The sequence below is a fragment of the Oncorhynchus mykiss genome, chromosome 2, assembly GCF_013265735.2.
Source record: "Oncorhynchus mykiss isolate Arlee chromosome 2, USDA_OmykA_1.1, whole genome shotgun sequence".
NCBI lineage: Eukaryota > Metazoa > Chordata > Actinopteri > Salmoniformes > Salmonidae > Oncorhynchus > Oncorhynchus mykiss.
The window spans coordinates 82,527,242-82,552,004 of NC_048566.1; the positions used below are offsets into that span (position 1 = coordinate 82,527,242).

The 24,763-nt window shown below is 44.2% G+C and overlaps 1 protein-coding gene across 2 annotated transcripts in view; it reads right to left on the reverse strand.

Annotated features, from left to right (window-relative positions):
- The window catches only part of LOC110497694 (inositol 1,4,5-trisphosphate receptor type 2), a 170,024-nt gene that overhangs the window by 97,884 nt on the left and 47,377 nt on the right, over positions 1-24,763 (reverse strand). The window contains exons 28-37 of one of the 2 annotated variants that reach the window (XM_036956593.1): positions 23,867-23,992; positions 23,288-23,410; positions 22,621-22,821; positions 20,997-21,248; positions 20,531-20,656; positions 20,113-20,241; positions 19,777-19,897; positions 18,484-18,665; positions 18,258-18,400; positions 17,829-17,958 (exon numbers count right to left, since the gene is read on the reverse strand). In XM_036956593.1, coding sequence (XP_036812488.1) covers positions 17,829-17,958; positions 18,258-18,400; positions 18,484-18,665; positions 19,777-19,897; positions 20,113-20,241; positions 20,531-20,656; positions 20,997-21,248; positions 22,621-22,821; positions 23,288-23,410; positions 23,867-23,992 — 1,533 coding nt within the window. The remainder of the gene's footprint in view (positions 1-17,828; positions 17,959-18,257; positions 18,401-18,483; positions 18,666-19,776; positions 19,898-20,112; positions 20,242-20,530; positions 20,657-20,996; positions 21,249-22,620; positions 22,822-23,287; positions 23,411-23,866; positions 23,993-24,763) is intronic. The other variant, XM_036956603.1, reaches the window with a different exon arrangement.

Consider the following 24,763-nt stretch of genomic DNA (forward strand, 5'->3'; position numbering starts at 1 on the left):
TCTCGTGTGTGCCACATTAACATGTTGAAAGCATATCACCCCCGACCCATCACCCAGTTAGACAGTTCAAAAACAGCAAAAGGTACTGCTGTCTCTTCTGCTTCTACTGCTATGATAGTGGACTGTCATATTGATGTTGATGGATTGGAGTTGCGGAATACTCAGCAGCAGTGTGTTAGATTGCCCAACTCAGAAGTACTGCTGTTTATCCAATCAGGTCTGGTTCATTTAACGGACTTACAGGCCGACGATATTGAGAGGCTACACAGTTTTCCATGTCTCTTTAATGATGTTCCTACTCGTACAAATGTGTTGGAGCATGACATTAATGTTGGAAATGCTGCCCCTATCAAGCAACACCCATATTGTGTCAATGCTTCTAAGAGGACGATAATGAGGGATGAAGTGAAATATTTGTTGCAGCCCTTGGAGTTCTCCTTGCATTCTGGTTCCTAAACCTGATGGTACGTCCAGGTTATGTACGGATTATCGAAAGGTAAATTCTGTCACAATGCCAGATTTGTTCCCGTTACCCAGACTGGACGACTGTATTGTCACTGTTGGTGCTGCTAATTATGTAACTAAGTTGGACCTCTTAAAAAGGTTACTGGCAGGTTCCGTTAACCTCACGTGCTTCTGAGATTTCTGCCTTTGTAACCCCAGACAACTTCCTACAGTACTCAGTCATGGCTTTTGGGATGAAAAACGCACCAGCCACTTTCCAACGACTGGTTAACTCTGTATTAGCTGGTGTTCCCAGTTGTAGTGCATATCTTGATGATCGAGTAATTTATTCGTCTGAGTGGTCAGATCATGTTGACTCTCTAAGGGTAGTATGTGAACGTTTGGCAGCTGCTTCTCTAACCCTGAACTTGGCAAAGTGCGAGTTTGGGAAGGCTACTGTGACCTATCTCGGCAAAGAGGTTGGCCATGGACACGTGTGCCCTGTTGATGCCAAGGTCTTGGCTATAACTGCATTCCCTGCACCTACCACCAGACGAGAGCAACGCCGCTTTTTAGGGATGGTTGGCTACTACCGTAGTTTCTGTAAAAATGTCTCTGCGGTAGTTGCTCCATTGACCGATTTGCTCAGTCCGGCTAGATCGTTTGAGTGGTCCCATGATTGTCAGGTAGCTTTTGAATCTGCTAAAACACTCTTATATACTACCCCTGTACTTGCTGCTCCGAATTTTGAGCGACCATTTAAACTTGAGGTAGATGCTAGTGCCAGAGGTGCTGGTGCTGTTCTACTGCAGCAGGACAAGAGTGGAGTGGATCATCCCGTTTGTTATTTTTCTCGTAAATTTAACAAATGTCAGGCAAATTATGCAACCAAAGAACAAGAAGCTCTTGCTTTGTTGTTAGCTCTGCAATACTTTGAAGTGTATATTGGTTCCAGTGCCCTGCCAGTTATCGTGTATACTGATCATAACCCCTTAGTGTTTCTCCACCGGATGTTCAACCAGAACCAGCGCCTTATGCGCTCATTGTACAAAATTATAATTTGGAGATCCGCCATATAAAAGGTTCTGATAATGTGTTCGCAGATACTGTGTCTCGTGTGTAAAAATAATGATTTTTGTATGTTTTCTAAGGTTGACTGTTGTTGATATGTTTTGTAATACTGTGGTCGCAATCCCCATGGGTTGTTCTTTTAAGAGTGGGAGTGTTACGGATACAGGTATCCTGTGTGTATGTATTTCTTTTCTCTCCTTCTCCCATCCTCACAGGTGGCAATCATCATTCCCCAATCAGTCATCAATCAGAAGACATACTTCCCTCCTCCTCCTGTTCCCATTACCCAATCACATCCCCTTTCCCTTGGTTTAAAAACCCATTCAGTTGTTTCCTCTGACGCTCAATCTCTTTGTCATTCAATCTCTCTGTGTCTCACTCTCTCTCGTTATTGAGCTCTCTTTTGGTTTTTGCACCTACATGTCACTTTGTCCCAACCTGTGAGTATTGTTATTTTGTTATGGTGTTTGTTTGATGGTGGGAAAAGGGGGTACTAAGACAAGTCGCCCATGGGCATACACTACCCGTAGGACTACTTTGTCAAAGAACACTAGGTAGAACTGGGCGGACCACCCACTATTTTTGGTTAGCTATATTGAAGTAGGCTAATAAACCCTGAGTGTTTAGTTGTCTGTGGTTATTTGGTTCTCACCGTTACTTTGTCACTATTAAACTTTGCATGAGTTGTTACGGGTCTCGATACCAAGTCAAAATATTGGAGTTGCCATCACAAAGCCCTGCCCTCAATCCTATAGAAAATGTGTGGGCAGAAAAAAAAAAGCGTGTGCGAGCAAGGAGGCCTACAAACCTGACTCAGTTACACCAGCTCTGTCAGGAGGAATGGGCCAAAATTCACCCAACTTATTGTGGGAAGCTCGTGGAAGGCTACCTGAAACGTTTGACCCAAGTTAAACAATTTAAAGGCAATACTACCAAATACTAATTGAGTGTATGTAAAATTCTAACCCACTGGGAATGTGATGAAAGAAATAAAAGCTGAAATAAATCACTACTATTTTTCTGACATTTCACATTCTTAAAATAAAGTGGTGATACTAAACTGACCTAAGACAGGGAATTTTTACTAGGATTAAATGTCAGGAATTGTGAAACTGAGTTTAAATGTATTTGCCTAAGGTGTATGTAAACTTCAACTGTACATATTACCTCTATTTTATACTTCAGTCTATTTAAGCAAATCCTTTACACTTTTTCTGAAAACTGCACTGTTGTTTAAGTAAGCATTTCACTGTACGGTCTACACCTGTTGTATTCGGCACATGTGACAAATAACATTGGATCCTATCCGATTTGCTCTTCATGGACTATCATTTGTTTTTCAATGGGACAATGACCCAACACCTCCAGGCTGTGAAAGGGCTATTTGACCAAGAAGGAGAGCAATCGAGTGGGGCATCAGATGACCTGGCCTCCACAATCACCCGAACTCAACCCAATTAAGATGGTTTGGGATGAGTTGTGGACCGCAGAGTGAAGGAAAAGCAGCCAATAAGTGCTCGGCATATGCGGGAACTCCTTCAAGGCTGTTTAAAAAGCCTTCGAGGTGAAACCGTTTGAGAGAATGCCAATAGTGTGCAAAGCTTTCATCAAGGCAAAGGGTGGCTACTTTGAAGAATATAAAATATATTTTGATATGTTTAACACTTTTTTGGTTACTACATGATTCCATGTGTTATTTCATAGTTTTGATGTCTTCACTATTATTCTACAATGTAGAAAATTGTAAAACAATGAAAAACCCTTGAATGAGTAGGTGTGTCCTAACTTTTGACTGGTACTATGTACAGTGCCTTGCAAATCTATTCATCCCCCTTGGTGTTTTTCCTATTTTCTTGCATTACAACCTGTAATTTAAATGGATTTTTATTTGGATTTTATGTGATGGACATAAACGAAATAGTCCAAATTGGTGAAATGGCATAAATAACTTGTTACAAAAAATACCATAAAATAAAAAACAGAAAAGTGGTGTGTGCATATTTATTCACCCCCTTTGCTATGAAGCCCCTAAATAAGATCTGGTGCAACCAATTGCCTTCAGAAGTTACATAATTAGTTAAATAAAGACCACCTGTGTGCAATCTAAGTGTCACATGATCCCAGTATATACACACTGCTCAAAAAAATAAAAGGAACACTAAAATTACACATCCTAGATCTGAATGAATGAAATATTCTTATTAAATACTTTTTTCTTTACATAGTTGAATGTGCTGACAACAATCACACAAAAATTATCAATGGAAATCAAAGGAGGTCTGGATTTGGAGTCACACACAAAATTAAAGTGGAAAACCACAATACGAGCTGATCCAAAACAAGTCAAAATAAGGCTCAGTAGTGTGTGTGGCCTCCACGTGCCTGTATGACCTCCCTACAACGCCTGGGCATGCTCCTGATGAGGTGGCGGATGGTCTCCTGAGGGATCTCCTCCCAGACCTGGACTAAAGCATCTGCCTACTCCTGGACAGTCTGTGGTGCAACGTGGCTTTGGTGGATGGAGCGAGACATGATGTCCCTGATGTGCTCAATTGGATTCAGGTCTGGGGAACGGGCGGGCCAGTCCATAGCATCAATGCCTTCCTCTTGCAGGAACTGCTGAGACACTCCAGCCACATGAGGTCTAGCATTGTCTTGCATTAGGAGGAACCCAGGGCCAACCGCACCAGCATATGGTCTCACAAGGGGTCTGAGGATCTCATCTCGGTACCTAATGGCAGTCAGGCTACCTCTGGCGAGCACATGGAGGGCTGTGCGGGACCCCCAAAGAAATGCCAACCCACACCATGACTGACCCACCGCCAAACCGGTCATGCTGGAGGATGTTGCAGGCAGCAGAACGTTCTCCACGGCGTCTCCAGACTCTGTCACGTCTGTCACATGTGCTCAGTGTGAACCTGCTTTCATCTGTGAAGAGCACAGGGCGCCAGTGGCGAATTTGCCAATCTTGGTGTTCTCTGGCAAATGCCAAACGTTCTGCACGGTGTTGGGCTGTAAGCACAACCCCCACCTGTGGACGTCGGTCCCTCATACCACCCTCTTGGAGTCTGTTTCTGACCGTTTGAGCAGACACATGCACATTTGTGGCCTGCTGGAGGTCATTTTGCAGGGCTCTGGCAGTGCTCCTCCTGCTCCTCCTTGCACAAAGGCGGAGGAAGCGGTCCTGCTGCTGGGTTGTTGCCCTCCTACGGCCTCCTCCACGTCTCCTAACCCTACCACTAGAGTGAAAGCACCGGCAGCATTCAAAAGTGACCAAAACATCAGCCAGGAAGCATAGGAACTGAGAAGTGGTCTGTGGTCACCACCTGCAGAACCAGTCCTTTATTAGGGGTGTCTTGCTAATTGCCTATAATTTCCACCTGTTGTCTATTCCATTTGAACAACAGCATGTGAAATTTATTGTCAATCAGTGTTGCTTCCTAAGTGGACAGTTTGATTTCAAAGACGTGTGATTGACTTGGAGTTACATTGTGTTGTTTAAGTGTTCCCTTTATTTTTTTGAGCAGTGTATGTTCTGTTCTGTTCTGAAAGGCCCCAGAGTCTGCAACACCACTTAGCAAGTGACACCATGAAAACTAAGGAGCTCTCAAAAACAAATCAGTGATAAAGTTGTGGAGAAGTACAGATCAGGGTTGGGTTATAAAAAAAATATCAGAAACTACGAACATCTCACGGAGCACCATTAAATCCATTATTAAAAAATGGAAAGAATATGGCACCACAACAAACCTGCCAAGAGAGGGCCGCCCACCAAAACTTAAGGACCAGGCAAGGGGGGCATTAATCAGAGAGGCAACAAAGAGACCCAAGATAACCCTTAAGGAGCTGCAAAGCTCCACATCGGAGATTGGAGTATCTGTCCATAGGACCACTTTAAGCCATACACTCCATAGAGCTGGGCTTTACAGAAGAGTGTCCAGAAAAAAAGCCATTGCTTAAAGAAAAAAATAAGCAAACATGTTTGGTGTTTGCCAAAAGGTATGTGGGAGACTGCCCAAACATATGGAAGAAGGTACGCTGGTCAGATGAGACTAAAATTTAGCTTTTTGGCCATCAAGGAAACTGCTATGTCTGGCACAAACCCAACACCTCTCATCACCCCGAGAACACTGATGTTTTTCATCGGCAGGGACTGGGAAACTGGTCAGAATTGAAGGAATGATGGATGGTGCTAAATACAGGGAAATTCTTTAGGGAAACCTGTTTCAGTCTTCCAGAGATTTGAGACTGGGACGGAGGTTCACCTTCCAGCAGGACAATGACCCTAAGCATACTGCTAAAGCAGCAATCAAGTGGTTTAAGGGGAAACATTTAAATGCCTTGGACTGGCCTAGTCAAAGCCCAGACATGTTTTATTTTATTTCACCTTTATTTAACCAGGTACGCAAGTTGAGAACAAGTTCTCATTTACAATTGCTACCTGGCCAAGATAAAGCAAAGCAGTTTGACACATACAACACAGAGTTATGCATGGAGTAAAACAAACATACAGTCAATAATACAGTAGAAAATTAAGTCTATATTCGATGTGAGCAAATGAGGTGAGAAGGGAAGTAAATAAATAGGCCATAGTAGCGAAGTAATTACAGTTTAGCAAATTAACACTGGAGTGATAGATGAGCAGATGATGATGCAAGTAGAAATATTGATGTGCAAAAGAGCAGAAAAGTAAATAAAAATAATATTGGGATGGGGTAGGTAGATTGGGTGGGCTATTTACATATGGGCTATGTACAGCTGCAGTGATCGGTTAGCTGATGTTTAAAGTTAGTGAGGGAAATATAAGTCTCCAGCTTCAGCGATTTTTGCAATTTGTTCCAGTCATTGGCAGCAGAGAACTGGAAGAAAAGGCGGCCAAAAGGTAGAAATTGGCTTTGGGGATAACCAGTGAAATATACCTGCTGGAGCAAGTGTTACGGGTGGGTGCTGCTATGGTGACCAGTGAGCTGAGATAAGGCGGGGCTTTACCTAGCAAAGACTTATAGATGACCTGGAGCCAGTGGGTCTGTATGCCGACTAGAGCATACAGGTCGCAGTGGTGGGTGGTATAAGGGGCTTTGGTAACAAAATGGATGGCACTGTGATATACTGCATCCAGTTTGCTGAGTAGAGTATTGGAAGCTATTTTGTAGATGATGTCGCCGAAGTCGAGGATCGGTAGGATAGTCAGTTTTACGAGGGTAAGTTTGGCAGTGTTGTTGCGAAATAGAAAGACGATTCTAGATTTGATTTTGGATTGGAGATGTTTAATATGAGTCTGGAAGGAGAGTATATAGTCTAGCCAAACACCTAGGTATTTGTAGTTGTCCACATATTCTAAGTCCGAACAGTCCAGAGTAGTGATGCTAGACGGGCGGGCAGGTGCGGGCAGCGATCGGTTGAAGAGCATGCATTTAGTTTTACTTGCATTTAAGAGCAGTTGGAGGCCACGGAAGGAGAGTTGTATGACATTGAAGCTCGTTTGGAGGATAGTTAACACAGGTGTCCAAAGAAGGGCCAGATGTATTCAGAATGGTGTCATCTGCATAGAGGTGGATCAGGGAATCACCGGCAGCAAGAGCGACATCGTTTATATATACAGAGAAAAGAGTCGGCCCGAGAATTGAAACCTATGGTACCCCAATAGAGACTGCCAGAGGTCCGGACAACAGGCCCTCAGATTTTACACGCTGAACTCTGTCTGAGAAGTAGTTGGTGAACCAGTCGAGGCAGTCATTTGAGAAACCAAAGCTATTGAGTCTGCCGAACAGAATATGGTGATTGACAGAGTCGAAAGCCTTGGCCAGGCCGATGAAGATAGCTGCACAGTACTGTCTTTTATCGATGGCGGTTATGATATCGTTTAGGACCTTGAGCGTGGCTGAGGTGCATCCGTGACCAGCTCAGAAACCGGATTGCACAGCGGAGAAGGTTCGGTGGGATTCTAAATGGTCAGGCATCTGTTCTCCATGGACTTAAGTGTCCCAAAACTTTTTGGAGTTATAGCGACAGGATGCACATTTGTTTGAAAAAGCTTGCTTTTGCTTTCCTGACTGACTGCATGTATTGGTTTCTGACTTCCCTGAACAGTTGCATATCACGGGGACCATTCGATGCTACTGCAGTCCGCCACAGGATGTTTTTGTGCTGGTCAAGGGCAGTCAGGCCAGTGGCAGCACAGACCTCTCCAACCCAGCACCTCTTTATATTTTTTTTTAAAGGAGAAATGCAATATTTAACTCTTGCAAAGAAAACCACATCTGCTGACAATCGCTTGAAGTGTTCAAGAACCATATGTTCCCCTCCCCATCAAGTGATGAGTTGGTCTTTACTTGTATAAAATCTAATTTAGCCTTCTTTTCCATCTATCATTGAAGAACAAATATATTTTTTTAGCAGACATGACATATGAGGGGGCAGTGAACATTCTACAGAATGGGATGATCATAGTATAAATACATAGTTATTGTATACATTACATATATAGAGCATGTCAGAAAGTAAGCTGAGCAGACATAAAAATAAAAATAAATGGTATGCCTTTTTAGGGCTTTTAAGCTCCAACCCGTCTCCTAATGTACCAAAAAAAGTGGATTATGTCATTGTACATATATTGGAGAAAGACTGCCACTTAAGTACTGCGGTCTGTATGTATTACCTTATAAATTAAAGTATAGTGGTAGGTGGGGGGCTACTTGGGGAGAGTGGGTCCACAGAGAGACTGAAATTGGATGAGTGGAGGCCCCACGCACACCTTAGAGAAGTGTCTGATGCCCTTCCATTCACCCCATCCCAAACCCCTGGATGAAGCTTCTCTCTCCAAATCCCTCCTTCCCTCTCTCCCAAAGCAAATCCATCCCTCTCCACCACCCCGATCCCGACCCAGCCCCCCCCTTTTACCCCACCCAAGCCAACATTATACCAACCTCCCATCTTTGCTCACCCTTGCTCACTCAAACTTGTCCCACCCTCCCTCCCATATCTACCAAAGCCAAGCTTATCACCACCTCCCATCCTTGCCCTCTCTCACCCACCCAGGCCAAATTTATCCAAACCTCTCACAGCTTCTTGACACACTAACCGCTTAACCCGGAAGCCAGCTGCACCAATGTGTCAGAGGAAACTCCATGCACCCACACAAAATGTGAAGAAATCCAAAGGGTCAGAATACTTTTGCACGGCACTGTATGTGTGTGTGTGCGACTAGCTGACTGGTGAAGTTGTTTGGTTATCCGTCAAGCTGCTTTGTCTAGGGCGACTGGTGTGAAACTTGGCAAGAGTTAGAGAGAGAAAGGAGTAGAGAGCGAGCGAGCGAGAGAAAGAGAGTTACAGAGAGAAAGGAGTAGAGAGCGAGCGAGCGAGCGAGCGAGAGAGAGAGGGAAAGATAGAAAAAGAGTGTGACGCTTTTTCCTTTGTTAACAAAAAACGGGTGCCATGTTTACGCATACACAGGGCACACATGCACACGTGTAAATGCACACAGACCCACAGGGCAAAATGAAATAATTTACTCCTTACGTGTCCTGGTTGAGATAACCTAAAAGCAGTCTTCTCACGTTTATTGCCAATGACCAGATTGCACAGCAGACAGGTGTTTTCCCTGATTAGATACTGTTCCTTTTCAAACTACATCCAAAGCAAACCTAGTGAGATTTTCATAAAGACACTGGTACTATCATATAGTTATGTTCCTGCACTGCAGCACACAAATCTTCTAAATCCCAATTGTCAGTTTCACCTGCCTACAAAACAAAATTGATTGATGGGCTCTAAATTATTTATAAATGCAATGGTTTAACTACAGAGCATTGTCATCGCGACTACTCATCCCTGTACACAAAGCTCATCCCAAACTCATACCTGCCCCATGTGGTGCCTTCCTCAGACCAGACACATGGAACAGGTAGAGCTCTAAACATGAAAACCCAAACACATTACACTACACTCTAGAGGGCCAAACAAGAAATCCTTCTCAGCCTACTGCAGATCCAGTCAGTCAGTTCACTGTCTGCCCCTACCACGACCCAGAGTGTGAGAGAGCGACAGAGAGAGAGAGAGAGAGAGAGACAGACAGAGAATCGAGGCAGACAGGCAAAGCGATAGAAAGAGAGAGGGAATGAGAGAGGCTCACACTCGCTCTAGTGAGAGAGAAAAAGAGGAGGGAACGTGATGGTCCGCGTGACGCTGGCTCAGACACTGCAGGCGGTTACGTAAGTGCACCCCCTGCCCCGTCTCCTCATGGACTGAGCAGACGCCGCTCTCCTCCAATCCCTCGCCCCGCAGCCGCGGCCTGCTTTTTTCCCTCCGCTCACATGGCTCTTCACATGCTACCTTCCTTGCTCTCTCTTTCTCCCTCCCTCTCTCTCTCTTCCACTCACTCGAGTGCTCCCTCTCCTCCTCCCACTCACTGCGCCCCAGGGATCCACCAACCTCTGCTGTCGCTTTTCTCTTTCTCTTTTCCTTGCACGCTCCTGTGGAGTGAGACAGCAGCGCCACACTCAGGGCAACGGGGATATTAAAATCAAATGTTATCTGTCACATGCGCCGGGTACAACAAGTGTAGTAGACCTTACAGTGAAATGCTTACTTACGAGCCGAAACCAACAATGCAGTTTAAAAAAAATATGAATAAGAAATAAAACTAACTATCACACACACAATGCCACAAATAAACACTCGGAACACACACACACACAGTCTTAGTCTTGTTAAACATACCAATATGTTTTTTCACTTGTAAATGTCACAGTGCTTTTGACTGCATCATTTACTCTGTGAATGATATCATATCAGAGTACAAGCTCTGGCTTAGTCACCTGTGTATTTGAGTATGAATAACATTTAGCAACATGACATGACCTCAATACAATTACCAGTGCTATTCTCCAAAAGGCAATGGCATATCAAGACAGCACTCCTTTTACTGTGTGTAAACTATGTCTCATCTCCTGATCATCCTCTACTACAACTAGCAGCAGACAGGCTTCACTTGACCCTCCAGAGGTGACCACCAACCCAGGAATAACTTTCTCCCAACACCCTCTCCCTACTTCACAGGCCCATGTTGGAGAGAGCGAGAGGAGCACTCCTGCACCCCCACTCACTGCAGTATTGATTTGTTTGTTCAGAGTTTTCCCACCTCATTCCCTCCTCCCTCCCTCCCTCCCTCCCTTAATCCATCACTTTCTCCCTCACAGTGTGAGCTTGTCCTCGAGTGCCTGCCTTATATAACAGCATGGAGAGGCCCACAGAATACCGATGAGAAGTCTGGGCTCAGGACCCACACACACACCGAGAAAGACAGACGGAGGCTAGAGCACTGTGGGCTACTGCAAGACCTGATCGGAGTGCAGCCCACCCGCTCCATCATGGCAGTGCAATATGAACCAACCAAGCATGCTTCATCTTAAAATAGTAATTTTAAAAAACAAATGTTCTGGTTAATCAGCCTCTGTGGCATCAATAGTAGTCTTAAACATAAATTTTAGTGCCAAAATTGACTATAAATTGCAAATACTTCAGCAAAATGGAATGCTGAGCCTCAAATAGCCATCTGTCCCTTTTAATAGCCGAGGGAAATGACACATTTCAGCAAATAAACGCCTGTTTCAAATAAAGGTCTAAAATAATTGTTTACGAGGTTACCATAAATTGTTTACAAGGTTTAATGTTTGATTTGTTACATTAAATAATTCAGTAATGACTTGAAAAAAATGATGGCAATCATCCATTTTTAACAGCCAGTAAGAAACTGCTGTTAACTGGCTGTTAATTGGCTGTTAACAGCTGAAATTTGCTAGCTAACTGGCAAGCACAAAAACAGTCAGCAACTTCAGGAGTACAGACCCCCAGAAAATTGAGAATTCACCCTCTAGTGGCAAAGAATAGTTGAAAATGCACAGTCAAAAAGAAAAATAATTATTGTCAAAGAAACTAAAACAAAGAGGCATACTAAGAAAAAATAAATGTGACAGTGTGTAAATGATAACATTTGCGCAGGATATGAAGAAATGTATTAAAATACGGTAAGTGAATGCTGGAATTAAACAATTAACTATGCAAATGAGATAAAGCTGTTTGCATGAATGAAATAGACACCTGGTTTAAATATAAGCCTGTCTCTAATAAGCACCTGTTGAGTTAATTAAGCAATAAATGCCTGGGCTATTAATTGTTTTACCGTAGGTTAACTTTGGTCATAAAAATGGCAGTATCTTCCAAAATTGAGATTTGTGAGATTTAGGAAATTAACGATGTACCTAAATCCTTGGATATTTGAGTTACATTTTTAAAATGTTATACAGAGTACCAGTCAAAAGTTGAGTCACCTACTAATTCAAGGGTTTTTCTTTATTCTTTTGTATTTTCTACATTGTAAAATAATAGAAGACATCAAAACTATGAAATAACATATTGACTCAAGTTGTAACCAAAAAAAAAAGTTAAACAAATCAAAATACACTGCTCAAAAAAAATAAAGGGAACACTTAAACAACACAATGTAACTCCAAGTCAATCACACTTCTGTGAAATCAAACTGTCCACTTAGGAAGCAACACTGATTGACAATAAATTTAACATGCTGTTGTGCAAATGGAATAGACAACAAGTGGAAATTATAGGCAAGACACCCCAAATAAAGGAGTGGTTCTGCAGGTGGTGACCACAGACCACTTCTCAGTTCCTAGGCTGATGTTTTGGTCACTTTTGAATGCTGGCGGTGCCACGTTGCACCACAGACTGTCCAGGAGTTGGCAGATGCTTTAGTCCAGGTCTGGAAGGAGATCCCTCAGGAGACCATCCGCCACCTCATCAGGAGCATGCCCAGGCATTGTAGGGAGGTCATACAGGCACATGGAGGCCACACACACTACTGAGCCTCATTTTGACTTGTTTTAAGGACATAACATCAAAGTTGGATCAGCCTGTAGTGTGGTTTTCCACTTTAATTTTGAGTGTGACTCCAAATCCAGACCTCCATGGGTTGATAAATTTGATTTCCATTGATAATTTGTGTGATTTTGTTGTCAGCACATTCAACTATGTAAAGAAAAATGTTTTTAATAAGAATATTTCATTCATTCAGATCTAGGATGTGTTATTTTAGTGTTCCCTTTATTTTTTTGAGCAATGTATATTTTATATTCTTCAAAGTAGCCACCCCGTTCTACAATATAAAAAAATAGTACCCTTGAATGAGTAGGTGTGTCCAAACTTTTGACTGGTACTATATATAGCTAGATGATAGATGGACACACACACACACTTCAACTTTTTTTTGTCATTGAACAAGTACAGTACAACAAAATGCAGTTAGCATCTGACCAGAAGGGCAAATATAAGAGTGCAAAAAATTTACAAGTGAAACAATTAAGTACAATGTATGTTATTAAGTGGGATGTATAAATGTGCAATGAAGGCAAAGGGCAAGTACAAATGGCAAGTCTAAATGTGCAATGAATGCAAATTGAAAGTGCAAGGAGGCATGCAACTGAAATGCAGGGATAGCAGCAATGAGGTTACTGAGGTAGACATGTACAACTGAATAATATCCTTAATCAGACTTTGCAAAGCAATGTCAGAGTCCAGTAGTACCGTGAAGAGTGCTAAGAGAGTAATGCAATAAGGTCCCTGAGAGGCAGTACTAAGCAGTAGGCGGGTGGATATGGCTAGTGCCGTGTCAGAGTTCAGCAAGGTTACAGTAGCTGGAAAGAAACTGTTCTTGAGCCTGCTAGTGCAGGAACGTAGAGACCTGTACCGCCTGCCTGATGGTAGGAGGGCAAACAGTTTGTGGCATGGTTGTGAAAGGTCCCTGATGATACCGCACCCTACGTAGACACCGCTTGCGCTGGAGGTCTGTGGTGGCAGGGAGCTGGGAACCAGTGATGTGCTGGGCAGTTTTCACCACCCGTTGCAGGGCTTTTCCGATCGGCCATGGAGCATCCGCAAACCACACTGTGGCGCAGTTAGTCAGAATGCTCTCGACCGTGCAGCGGTAAAAGTTCACCAGGATCTTGGGAGACAAGTGGGCCTTCTTCAGCCTCCTCAAAAAGTACAGGCGCTGCGGCACCTTTTTGTCCAAGGTTGAGGTGGTGAGGGTCCAGGAGAGGTCCTCGGAGATGTAGACACCCAGGAATTTGAAGCTGGGCACACGCTCCACCTCAGTGCCATCAATGAGAACTGGGGTGTGGCTGCAGCTTTTAGACGTCCTGTAATCCACAATGAGCTCCTTGGTTTTCTTTGCATTGAGGGCCAGGTTGTTGTCAGCGCACCATGCAGCCATGTGCTTGACCTCCTCCCTGTAGGCTGACTCGTCATTGTCACTGATCATGCCTACCACTGTGGTGTCGCCTGCTAACTTGACGACAGTGTTGGAACCGTGTACAGGAACGCAGTCGTAGGTGAAGAGGGAGTACAGGAGGGGGCTCAGCACACGGCCCTGTGGCACACCAGTGTTCAGGTTCAGGGTTGAGTAGGTGAAGTTGTCTAACCTGACAGACTGGGGTCTGTTGGTTAGGAAGTCCAAAGTCCAGTTACAGAGAGAGGGGCTGATCCCTAGGTCATGGAGTTTGGTGACCAGCCTAGAAGGAATGACCGTATTGAATGCGGAGCTAAAGTCTATGAACAGCATTCTCACATAGGTGTTGGTTTTGTCCAGATGGGTCAAGGCAGAGTGTAAAGCTGTGGAGATGGCGTCCTCTGTAGACCTGTTCGGTCGGTAGGCAAACTGGTGGGGATCCAGTGTTGGAGGGAGGCAGGACTTAAGGTAGGCCAAAACCAGTCTTTCGAAGCACTTCATGATCATGGGGGTGAGTGCGACAGGTCGGAGGTCATTCAGGTTCGGCACTGGCACAATGGTTGAGGTCTTAAAGCATGTAGGGACAACAGCCTGGGCCAGTGACAGGTTGAAAATGGCATTGAAGACCTTGTCCAGCTGCCCAGTACATGCACTGAGCACACGACCGGGGACGCCATTAGGACCAGCATCCTTGCGTGCATTCACCCTGCTCAGTGCAGACAACACATCTGCAATGGATAGTCTGAAGTGGAGGTTGTCGGGGGGGAGCTCAGCTTTAATGGCTGGATCTTTGTTGCCCCTGTCGAAGCGAGCATGGAACCTGTTTAACTTGTCAGCAGTGGAGACGTCGCTGGCTGTGGGGGTAGGTTTTTTGGCCGGTAGTCTGTGATGGCTTGGATGCCCTGCCACATGCGTCGAGGGTCGGAGTTGTTGTTGAAGTGCTCCTCAATCCACAGTTTGTGGTCATGTTTAGCCATCTTGATGTTCTTTTTCAGGTTGGCCCTGGATGAGCTGTAGGCTTCCCCATCGCCGGAACTGAAAGCAGCGTTGCGTGCCTTTAGTAGAAGTCGGACCTCTCTGTTCATCCAAGGCTTCTGGTTTGGGAAGGTCTTTATTCGTTTATGGGTGGTGACATTGTTGATGCAGATGTTGATGTAATTCAGAATGGAAGAAGCAGCTCACTGAAGACAGCTGCAGCCGATATGCAGTTCAGTCCCTTTCCGTGGTAACATGGACTCTTTACAAAGTGATGAAACTTTGTTGCTCCTTGTTTCAGCAAGGTTTTGTAGCAAATTAGTATCATTAGATACATGCACCCAAAAATAGGGCATACTGAGACAGTGTGTTATTCAAATTATTATAATGTTGATCGTGGTCATTTGACTGACAAACAACCATCATTCAAAACCGTCACAGCCCTAGTTGGCATCACAATCACAAGGGTCATTCCATAAGCCAAAGTAAAGTGGCTATTTGGGATATTTCAACTACGGTGAGTGAAGAGGAACACAAAATGGTAGGCTATAGCGAACATAACACGCCCATTGAACGAACCAAGACAACTCTCGTTTGCCTCAGTCACGGCTTCTAGCATTTCTTTAATGAGGCAGAAAAAAAGACTAATTAAGTGAGTTCAGCCTCCCTTCAATTTGCCTTCACCTGTAACTGAAGCCAAATTGTATTTTTTTATTTCACCTTTATTTAACCAGGTAGGCTAGTTGAGAACAAGTTCTCATTTACAACTGTGACCTGGCCAAGATAAAGCAAAGCAGTGCGACAAAATCAAACACAGAGTTACACATAAACAAAGGTACAGTCAATAACACAATAGAAACAAAATCTATGTACAGTGTGTGCAAATGTAGAAGAGTAGGCAACAAATAGGCCCTAGAGGCGAATTATTTACAATTTAGCATTAACACTGGAGTGATGGATGTGCAGATGATGATGTGCAGGTAGAGATACTGGGGTGCAAAAGAGCAAGAGGGTCAGTAATAATATGGGGGTGAGGTAGTTGGGTGTATTATTTACAGATTGGCTGTGTACAGGTATAGTGATCGGTAAGCTGCTCTGACGGCTGAGGTTTAAAGTTAGTGAGGGAGATATAAGACTCCACGTTCAGTGATTTTTGCAATTTGTTCCAGTCATTGGCAGCAGAGAACTGGAAGGAAAGGCGACCAAAGTAAGTGTTGGCTTTGGGGGTGACCAGAGAAATATACCTGCTGGAGCGCGTGCTAAGGGTGGGTGTTGCTATGTTGACCAGTGAGCTGAGATAAGGCGGGGCATTACCTAGAATAGACCTATAGATGACCTGGAGCCAGTGGGTTTGGCGACAAATATGTAGCGAGGGCCAGCCAATGAGAACATACAGGTCGCAGTGGTGGGTAGTATATGGGGCTTTGGTTACAAAATGGATGGCACTGTAATAGACTGCATCCAGTTTGCTGAGTAGAGTGTTGAAGGCTATTTTGTAAATTACTTCGCTGAAGTCAAGGATCAGTAGGATAGTCTTTTACGAGGGTATGTTTGGCAGCATGAGTGAAGGAGGCTTTGTTACGAAATAGTAAGCCGATTGTAGATTTAATTATGGATGGGAGATGCTTAATGTGAGTCTGGAAGGAGAGTTAACAGTCTAACCAGACACCAAGGTATTTGTAGTTGTCTACATATTCTAAGTCAGAACCGTCCAGGGTAGTGATGCTAGTCGGGCGGGAGGGTGTGGGCAGCAATCAGTTGAAGAGCATGAACTTAGTTTTACTAGCATTTAAAAGCAGTTGGAAGACTCAGAAGGAGTGTTGTATGGCATTGAAGCTTGTTTGGAGGTTTGTTAGCACAGTGTTTAAGGAAGGGCCAGATGTATACAGAATGTTTTCATCTGCGTAGAGGTGGATCAGAGAATCACCAGCAGCAAGAGCAACATCATTGATATATACAGAGAAAAGAATCGGCCCGAGAATTGAACCCTATGGCACCCCCATAGAGACAGCCAGAGGTCCGGACAACCGGCCCTCAGATTTGAAACACTGAACTCTATCAGAAGTAGTTGGTGAACCAGGCACCCATGACCAGCTCGGAAACCAGATTGCATAGTGGAGAAGGTACGGTGGGATTCGAAATGGTGGGTGATCTGTTAGTTAACTTGACGTTTGAAGATTTTAGAAAGGCAGGGCAGGATGGATATAGGTCTATAACAGTTTGGGTCTAGAGTGTCTCCCCCTTTGAAGAGGGGGATGACCGCGGCAGCTTTCCAATCTTTGGGGATCTCAGACGATTTGAAAGAGAGATTGAACAGGTTAGTAATAGGGGTTGCAACAATTTTGGTGGATAATTTTAAAAAGAGAGGGTCCAGATTGTCTCGCCCAGCTGATTTGTAGGGATCCAGATTTTTTTGCCCTTTCAGAACATCAGCGGTCTGGATTTGGGTGAGGGAGAAGCGGGGGGGGCTTTGGCAAGTTGCTACAGGGGGTGCTGAAATGTTGGCTGGGGTAGGGGTAGCCAGGTGGAAAGCATGGCCAGTCGTAGACAAATGCTTTTTGAAATGATCAATTATCATAGATTTATCGGTGGTGACAGTGTTTCCTATCCTCAGTGCAGTGGGCAGCTGGGAGGTGGGTGCTCTTATTCTCCGTGTCCCAAAACATATTGGAATTAGTGCTACAGGATGCAAATTTCTGTTTGAAGAAGCTAGCCTTAGCTTTCCTAACTGACTGAGTATATTGGTTCCTGACTTCCCTGAAAAGTTGCATATTGAGGGGGCTATTCGATGCGAATGCAGAACGCACAGGATTTTTTTGTGCTGGTCAAGAGCAGTCAAGTCTGGGGTGAACCAATGAACCAGTTCTATATCTGTTCTTAGTTCTACATTCTTTGAATGGGGCATGCTAGTGTGGTTGATGACAACCAACAGTATACATTCTTTTGTATCGTACACTTGGGTATTGATACAGTATCATATTGATGTTCTGCACATCCCTATACCAAAAATACCTTGTATATAAACAAACTCTTGTCTCACCATGTCTGGATCAGTACTCACAGGCTCATCGAAGGCCTCCTTCTTATCCAGCATTTCTCTAAGTGTCTGCAGGATCTTAATACACAGTTTTTCCTCTTTGTCCATCAGCTTCTTGGTGTGTTTGATCAGTCTGAATGACAAGGGGAAGGGTACAGGTGGAAGATGAGTATCATGGCTTCAAGTCATCTAAACACACCAACTGACATGTGACCTATGACTGGAGGATTATGAATAACACCATTTAAATTAGAACATATCTTTTCAGAAACATTTAGGAGAAGTCACAGTTAGATAGTCTAAAGTAAATCACAAACCAGAACAATGGTAGGTCAAATGCTAACTTTGCACTGGTCTAAATGCTCTGTAAATGCAGCCCATAGATAATGTATCTGTGATCTGTGACTGCATCTGCGCCTCTGCAACACTCACTTGGACATGAAGGCTCCACTCTCACAGCGCAGTCTGGCAGCCTCTGGGAACAACAGCTCAGGGCTGTGTAGTACATCCACCAACACAGAGAACTCGGCCTGCACCTTAGGACTGAACTGCTCCTCTAGACACGCCACCACACCCTGGACACACAGTATAATGCTCTCTGCAGTATAATGCTCTCTGCAGTATAGTGTGTGTGTGTGTGCATGTGTGTATGTATCACCTGCAGCTTCTCAATGATGCTCTTGTAGTCGGGCCCTCCTAGGGTCTCCTTTCGGGGCCGGGTGCGTGCTGAGATCCTCCAGTCCTTGGCGGCACGATGCACCACATTGGTGTGGGCCTTCAGAGACAGAGTGTTCACCTGGCTGTCCAGATCCACTGGTATGGCTATGGCACGCGCCTTGGCTGGACAGGAGACGAGGAAGACTTTAAACATGGCCATACTCGTATTCGTAATTGTATCCATAAGTTAATAGTTGGATCAGATGATACTCGTGATCGGAAAAAACTAATGTGTTTTATTATGCCTAAATAGATGTTGGCAAAAAACCTCCCTGCACGTTCTCGCTGCAAAAAAAGCTGCAGATTAGGAGCAGCGAGCAGAGAAGTGTGTGTGTGTGTCTCCAACTTGCAGCGGGCAGCCAAGTTTGCTGTCACTCAGTCAGAATGCGCATTAGCGTTTCATACTCTTTCCCTACCCTTGCCCCACTTGTTAGATATTATGCACAATGAAAGCTTGATAGGAAACATCCTCACCATGTGATTTATCATAGTAACATTCTAAATGAAAACCTGTGAGGAAAAGTGATCAGATGAAGTGGACAGAGAAACACAGCTTCACTCTATCCAATCAGAGCAGCAGGATCAACGTACAGCCGGCCCTTCTCTTTACATATTTAGCTATTTAGACCACAAACATTCCTGACTCAAAGACAGTACAGAAACTTTGTGATTGACTGACATGAGAAAGATGCTTGCCGGCACCCGAAAATAACTTTTTTCCCGATCACGGATAATTACAAAAAATATTCAGATCATAATTGTATCCAGAAAATGACCCATATCCGTTACAATACTCTTTTTGTCCAACTACTAAAACACTACTTTATAACTAGGAACTGACGGAGCATCAACGTAGGAGTGCTGATACAGGATCAGTTTAGCCTTGCAGGGCATATTGAATACTCAGACACTTTATGAACACTGGCCCAGATTTATTCCAGACACAGATACTAACATAAGCTGACATAACACCCAATCAACCAACAGAGAACTACTTCCTGCAAATACTGTCTGAATACACAGTGGTGGCAGAATAACAGTGGTGGCAGAATAACAGTGGTGGCAGAATAACAGTGGTGGCAGAATAACAGTGGTGGCAGAATAAAAGGGTTTATTGGATGAGACTCAAAAGACTTGCAATGTCTACCTGTCATTATAGCAATCTCCAACGTTTCCAGTTTACCAACCTTGGTCAAGGCCTGTCAAAGTGCAATTATTGGGCTGTGAGACTCACCCACGTCAGCCAGTGTTTTGATGCAGCCCTCAATGTTATTCTTCTGGGCCGAGCTGATCCAGGTGCAGTTATAGATCCTGAAGGAGGACTGGAGCAGCTTGATGAAGATGGGCTGGTGAGTCTGACATAGTAGAGAGGAAAGAGAGAGGGATAATAGGAGAAGATAAAACGGACACTTCAATAACACTCAAAATGTTGTGCCAACTACAAGATGGATCAGCACTTGCTGGAAGTACCTGAACCAAATCTGGTCCACTGTCCTTCCAACATTTGGAAGTGACCTGAGGAAGGTATTTAAATGCCCATGTATAAGGTTAACCTCTCTCCCAGCCATACCTGCAGGTTGGAGTTGTTGACAGGGAACTGGGAGCTGAAGAAGCCCTTGACGATGGCCATTACTGTCTCAATCACATACATTTCCAGGGGAACGTCGGCATGGTTACGGTCCGTGGTGCTGTTGCACACCTAAAAACAGAAAAGGAAAGGGGGATGTAAAGCATGTCTGTCACTCAGGAGTGAGGGGGCATAGACTTACCTGGGGTATATCTCCATAGTCAAATGGACTTCTCCTTTCCCTCATCTACAATGAACTGGACTGGGGAAAAGCCCATTCCCTTAAGAGACCCACCATGTTGTTTTTTTGTGTTCAGATCAGTGCAGATGAGGAAGAGGACACAACGAAAGAGAGGAAAAATAACCTGTTTTGGACTATTGAGACACATCCCTTTGAGGAGGACCTTAGTGAGGACATTACCCGAGCCATGTCCACCAAAAAGTTCTCAAAGAGCTTCCAGATGTGGTGGCTGGTGTAGATCTCCTTCATCTCCACCTCCGTGTCCACATAGCAGTGGTTCACAAAGTTCACGTAGGCCGTCTTCACCTGGGGAGGGAGGGCCAATAGAAACCACGCATGCAGATGAATGACAGGTGTGAGTGATTCCACTGAAGTGAATGAATGCTAGGCTATATCAAGGCTGGCTGTTCTGGAATCACAATTTGTATGCATTGGTATGAATCTAGGTAAGCAAACCTCTGACCACTCTCTGTATGCAAACAAAATAGGTGCATGTCAATGATCTATAATGGAGTACAATCTTGCTTTACTCTGTATCCTCAGATCAGTACAGATGAAGTTGAATACAAGGATATGAAATCACATTAGTATACTGAAAGGCTCCTCAGCATCCAATGACACACAGCCTCTCAAGATGACCCCGTACCTCAGCGATGCAGTCATCGTGGGTGACCACCTTGACGATGTCGTCCAGGGGCAGCAGGGAGTTACATTTCAGCTCGGTGTAGACGTTTTTGCCCTCGGTGCAGGCAGCGAGGAGCTCTACCAGGGTGTTGTGGTAGGCCAGGGCTCCGCCCTCGTCCCCACGCTCCCGCTCGCAGCACATCATCTGGAACAGCACCGGGAAGGAGGAGCGGTCGTTGTAGAACACCAGCACGTCCTCGCCACCGTTCACCAGCTGGGGGTGGGAAGGACAGAAAGGGAGACAGACGAGTAGAGGTTAGATAGGGAATACCGTATCACTAGTGGGGGCACCAATATTGATCATTCGATATATCGATACACACTGAACAAAAATATAAAAACGCAACAATTTCAAAGATTTTACTTTGTTACAGTTACATATAAGGAAATCTGTCAATTGAAATAAATTAATGAGGCCCGGATCTATGGATTCCACATGACTGAGAAGAAGAAAAATACTTTAAAAAAGCTAGGGGCGTGGTGTCCACCATTTTCCTAATGCAGCGAGACATCTCCTTGGCATAGAATTGATCAGGCTGTTTGTGACCTGTGGAATGTTGTCCCACTCATCTTCAATGGCTGTGCAAGTTGCTGGATGTTGGTGGGAACTGGAACCCTGTCGTACACATCGATCTAGAGCATCCCAGACATGCTCAATGAATAACATGTCTAGTGAGTACGCAGGTCATTGAAGAACTGGGACATTTTCAGCTTCCATGAATTGTGTACAGATCCTTGCGACATGGGGCTGTGCATTATCATGCTGAAACATGAGGTGATGGCGGCGGATAAATGGCACGACAATGGCACGACTCAGGATCTCGTCACTGCATCTCTGTGCATTCAAATTGCCATCGATAAAATGCAACTGTGTTTGCTGTCCGTAGCTTATGTCTTCCCGTACCGTAACCCCACCGTCACCATGGGAACATTTCTGGGATCTTTTATTTCAGCTCATGAAACATGGGAACACTTCACATGTTGCGTTTATTTTTGTTCAGTATAGTTTGATACTGATGAGCAGGACATACCATGATATTGGTTTACGCTTCCTGTTAACCTAAACTGAGACGCAACATGCAATGACTTCCTGTAATGCCCTCAACCAAGATTCCGACCACTGTCAACGGGACGCAAATTCCTCCACAAGGTATTTTCAGAAAGTAGTCACGTTTTATTTATTTTGGGAATGGATAGATCTTGCATGGCTACCCAAACTCCTTGCTCCGGCCAAATGCTACACCACGCCCACGGACGTTATTTTCTTCCCCACAATGGCTTTGATACTCTGATTGGTTAAAGATGATCCAATCGCAGAGGACCCTCATTTTGACCTCACCACAAATGTCTTCAATGATGGCGGTCTCTGACTGAAGTATGTAGCAGACATAGAGCAGCAGAATAAATCAGTTTGAGTCATCAGGCGAGGACAGATTAGCTATGGAACTAGAAAATAGATTAATCTATAAAATAACAGTACTTATCCTTTTTATAATTTTTTTATAGTCACATTTTAAGAGGTAGTGGAAACCATGCTATTGTCTTGTCTCCACAGCCATCCAAAGATTGCATCATCCCTCTCTCACCTCGGTCATGACCTTGTCCTGGCACTTCTTGACATACTTCCCGTCGGCCTTGACGATGGTCTGGAGGAACTTGAGGTACTGGACGTGTCGGCCGTGAGTCTCGATGCAGTGAACAAAATGGTGGACCACACGGTCACTGATATCGTTGCACAGATAGAAGTTGTTCATGAAGATGTGGCGCATGGTCTCAGCCTCCAGGAGCTGGAGAGGGAAAAGGACATCTTGTAATAAAATGCATTTATTTTGTTGAATAATAGTTAAAACGTGGACAAACGTGTGCGGCTGCGTGTTTGTGTATTTGAGTAGAGTGTGCAACTATACGCGCATGTATACAATGTGTGTATGCGTGTGCGCAGTGTGGCGTGAATGCATGCGTGCATGCATGTGTAACACCTGCGCAAAATAGTACACAGCATCACCAGGATGTGTGCAACAAAAGTTCAACATTCACCTTCTGCTACCATTTCTGTCAAGCCGTCTACGCATACAGTTTGACACATATGTTTGATAAATCCAACGTACGCACCACACCAAAAGCACTGCAAGGCAAATGCAGCGTTTCATTGGAAATGAATGTCATTCTGGTGTACCAAAATGCAATGACGCTGTCGGTGTGTTCGAAGCGAAATGTGCATGCTTGTGTGAGTGTGTTTATAAGTGAGCATACCCCTGGTGTGAGGAACAGGTTGAGGTGTTTGTGGAGCAGAACCTGATTCTGGCTGTTCCCTTTACAGAAGTTCTGCAGGAACACGTGGGCCAGTGTCATGATCTCATTCATCTTCTTATCACTCTGGGGACAAACCGACAGACAGACAGCACAGTTGTACAACTGCGTCACCACAAAATCAATCCATAAAGATGGTCAAACAAAGCTACCAAGGCAGTGGACTCTCCAACCATGTTCCTGGAGAGCTACCATCCTGTAGGTTTTCGCTTCAACCACAGTCGTAACTAACCAGATTCAGCATATCAACTAGCTAATTATTAGATTTAGGTGAGCTAGATTAGGGTTGGAGTGAAAACCTACAGGACGGTAGTTTTCCAGGAACAGGGTTGAAGAGCCCTGACCTACCTAGTCAAGCTTTATCAAAATAAAGTCTGGTTATGGATAATGACAACATTTATGTCAGGCTTTGAGGGGCCTCACCTGAAGCACTTATTTTATAAGCCCATATGGACTGGTTCCTGTGTGTTTGACACCTACTTTCACTTGTGAGTAAAACATCTCTAAATGTGACGTGCTCACCTTCTCATAAGGTATCTGGAGCAGGTCCAGCACCACAGTGTGAGCGCCCATGTTCTTCAGTAACCTCTGCTGCTGCACACGACTCTTTTTACCGGGGTAACACTGCTTACTGAGCCGCAGCAGGATCTACTGACCACACACACACAGATCAGACACTAATACATGCATTACACAGCAATAGCAATCAGTCTAAAAACACTTGCATTTTCAGCTGCTGTAATTTAGTGTTACAGGAGCACATTAAATGTAACTTTATTTATCCCCTAGGAGAAATGAAGAAATGCAAGTCAGGTCACAAGTCAGGCCCACATAAAACATGGCTACATTGACCAGTGACGTACGGTCTGTAAATTATTAGTGGACAATCAATAATCCCAGTGTCATGGTGTGTTTTCAAAGACTGCACTGACTGTAATTGATAATGCTGCTTATACCACACTAGGGTTGCAAAGTGAGGGTATATTACCAGAAACTTTCCAAGTCTAATTAGTGAGAAAAAGATGAGAATGGATCTGCCTGTCTAAACGCAGCCTGTGTGGCCTCACATGTAAAATATATAAAATAATACAATAAGATTATTTTAAAATATATATATTTTTAAAGCTGTAAACATGATCCTAAATATAAACCATCAACATTGTGAATACCATTGGTGTTTAAAGGTGCAATATGCTGAAATCTCTCCGGGTTGCTAAACTTCAAATAGTTAACCCAATTGCGGTTTGTGTGACAAAACAAGAGTTTAGATAGTCATTGAACCATCTGAACTGCTGTGAAATGTATTTTCAGCTCTTTGAAGCTGGTGTACAAAGGTAAAAGACGCAGAAATTAACCTTAAGACCGGGAAGCATAGAAATGGTGCACATACAGTAGAACAGATCTGCCGCTTTTTAGACT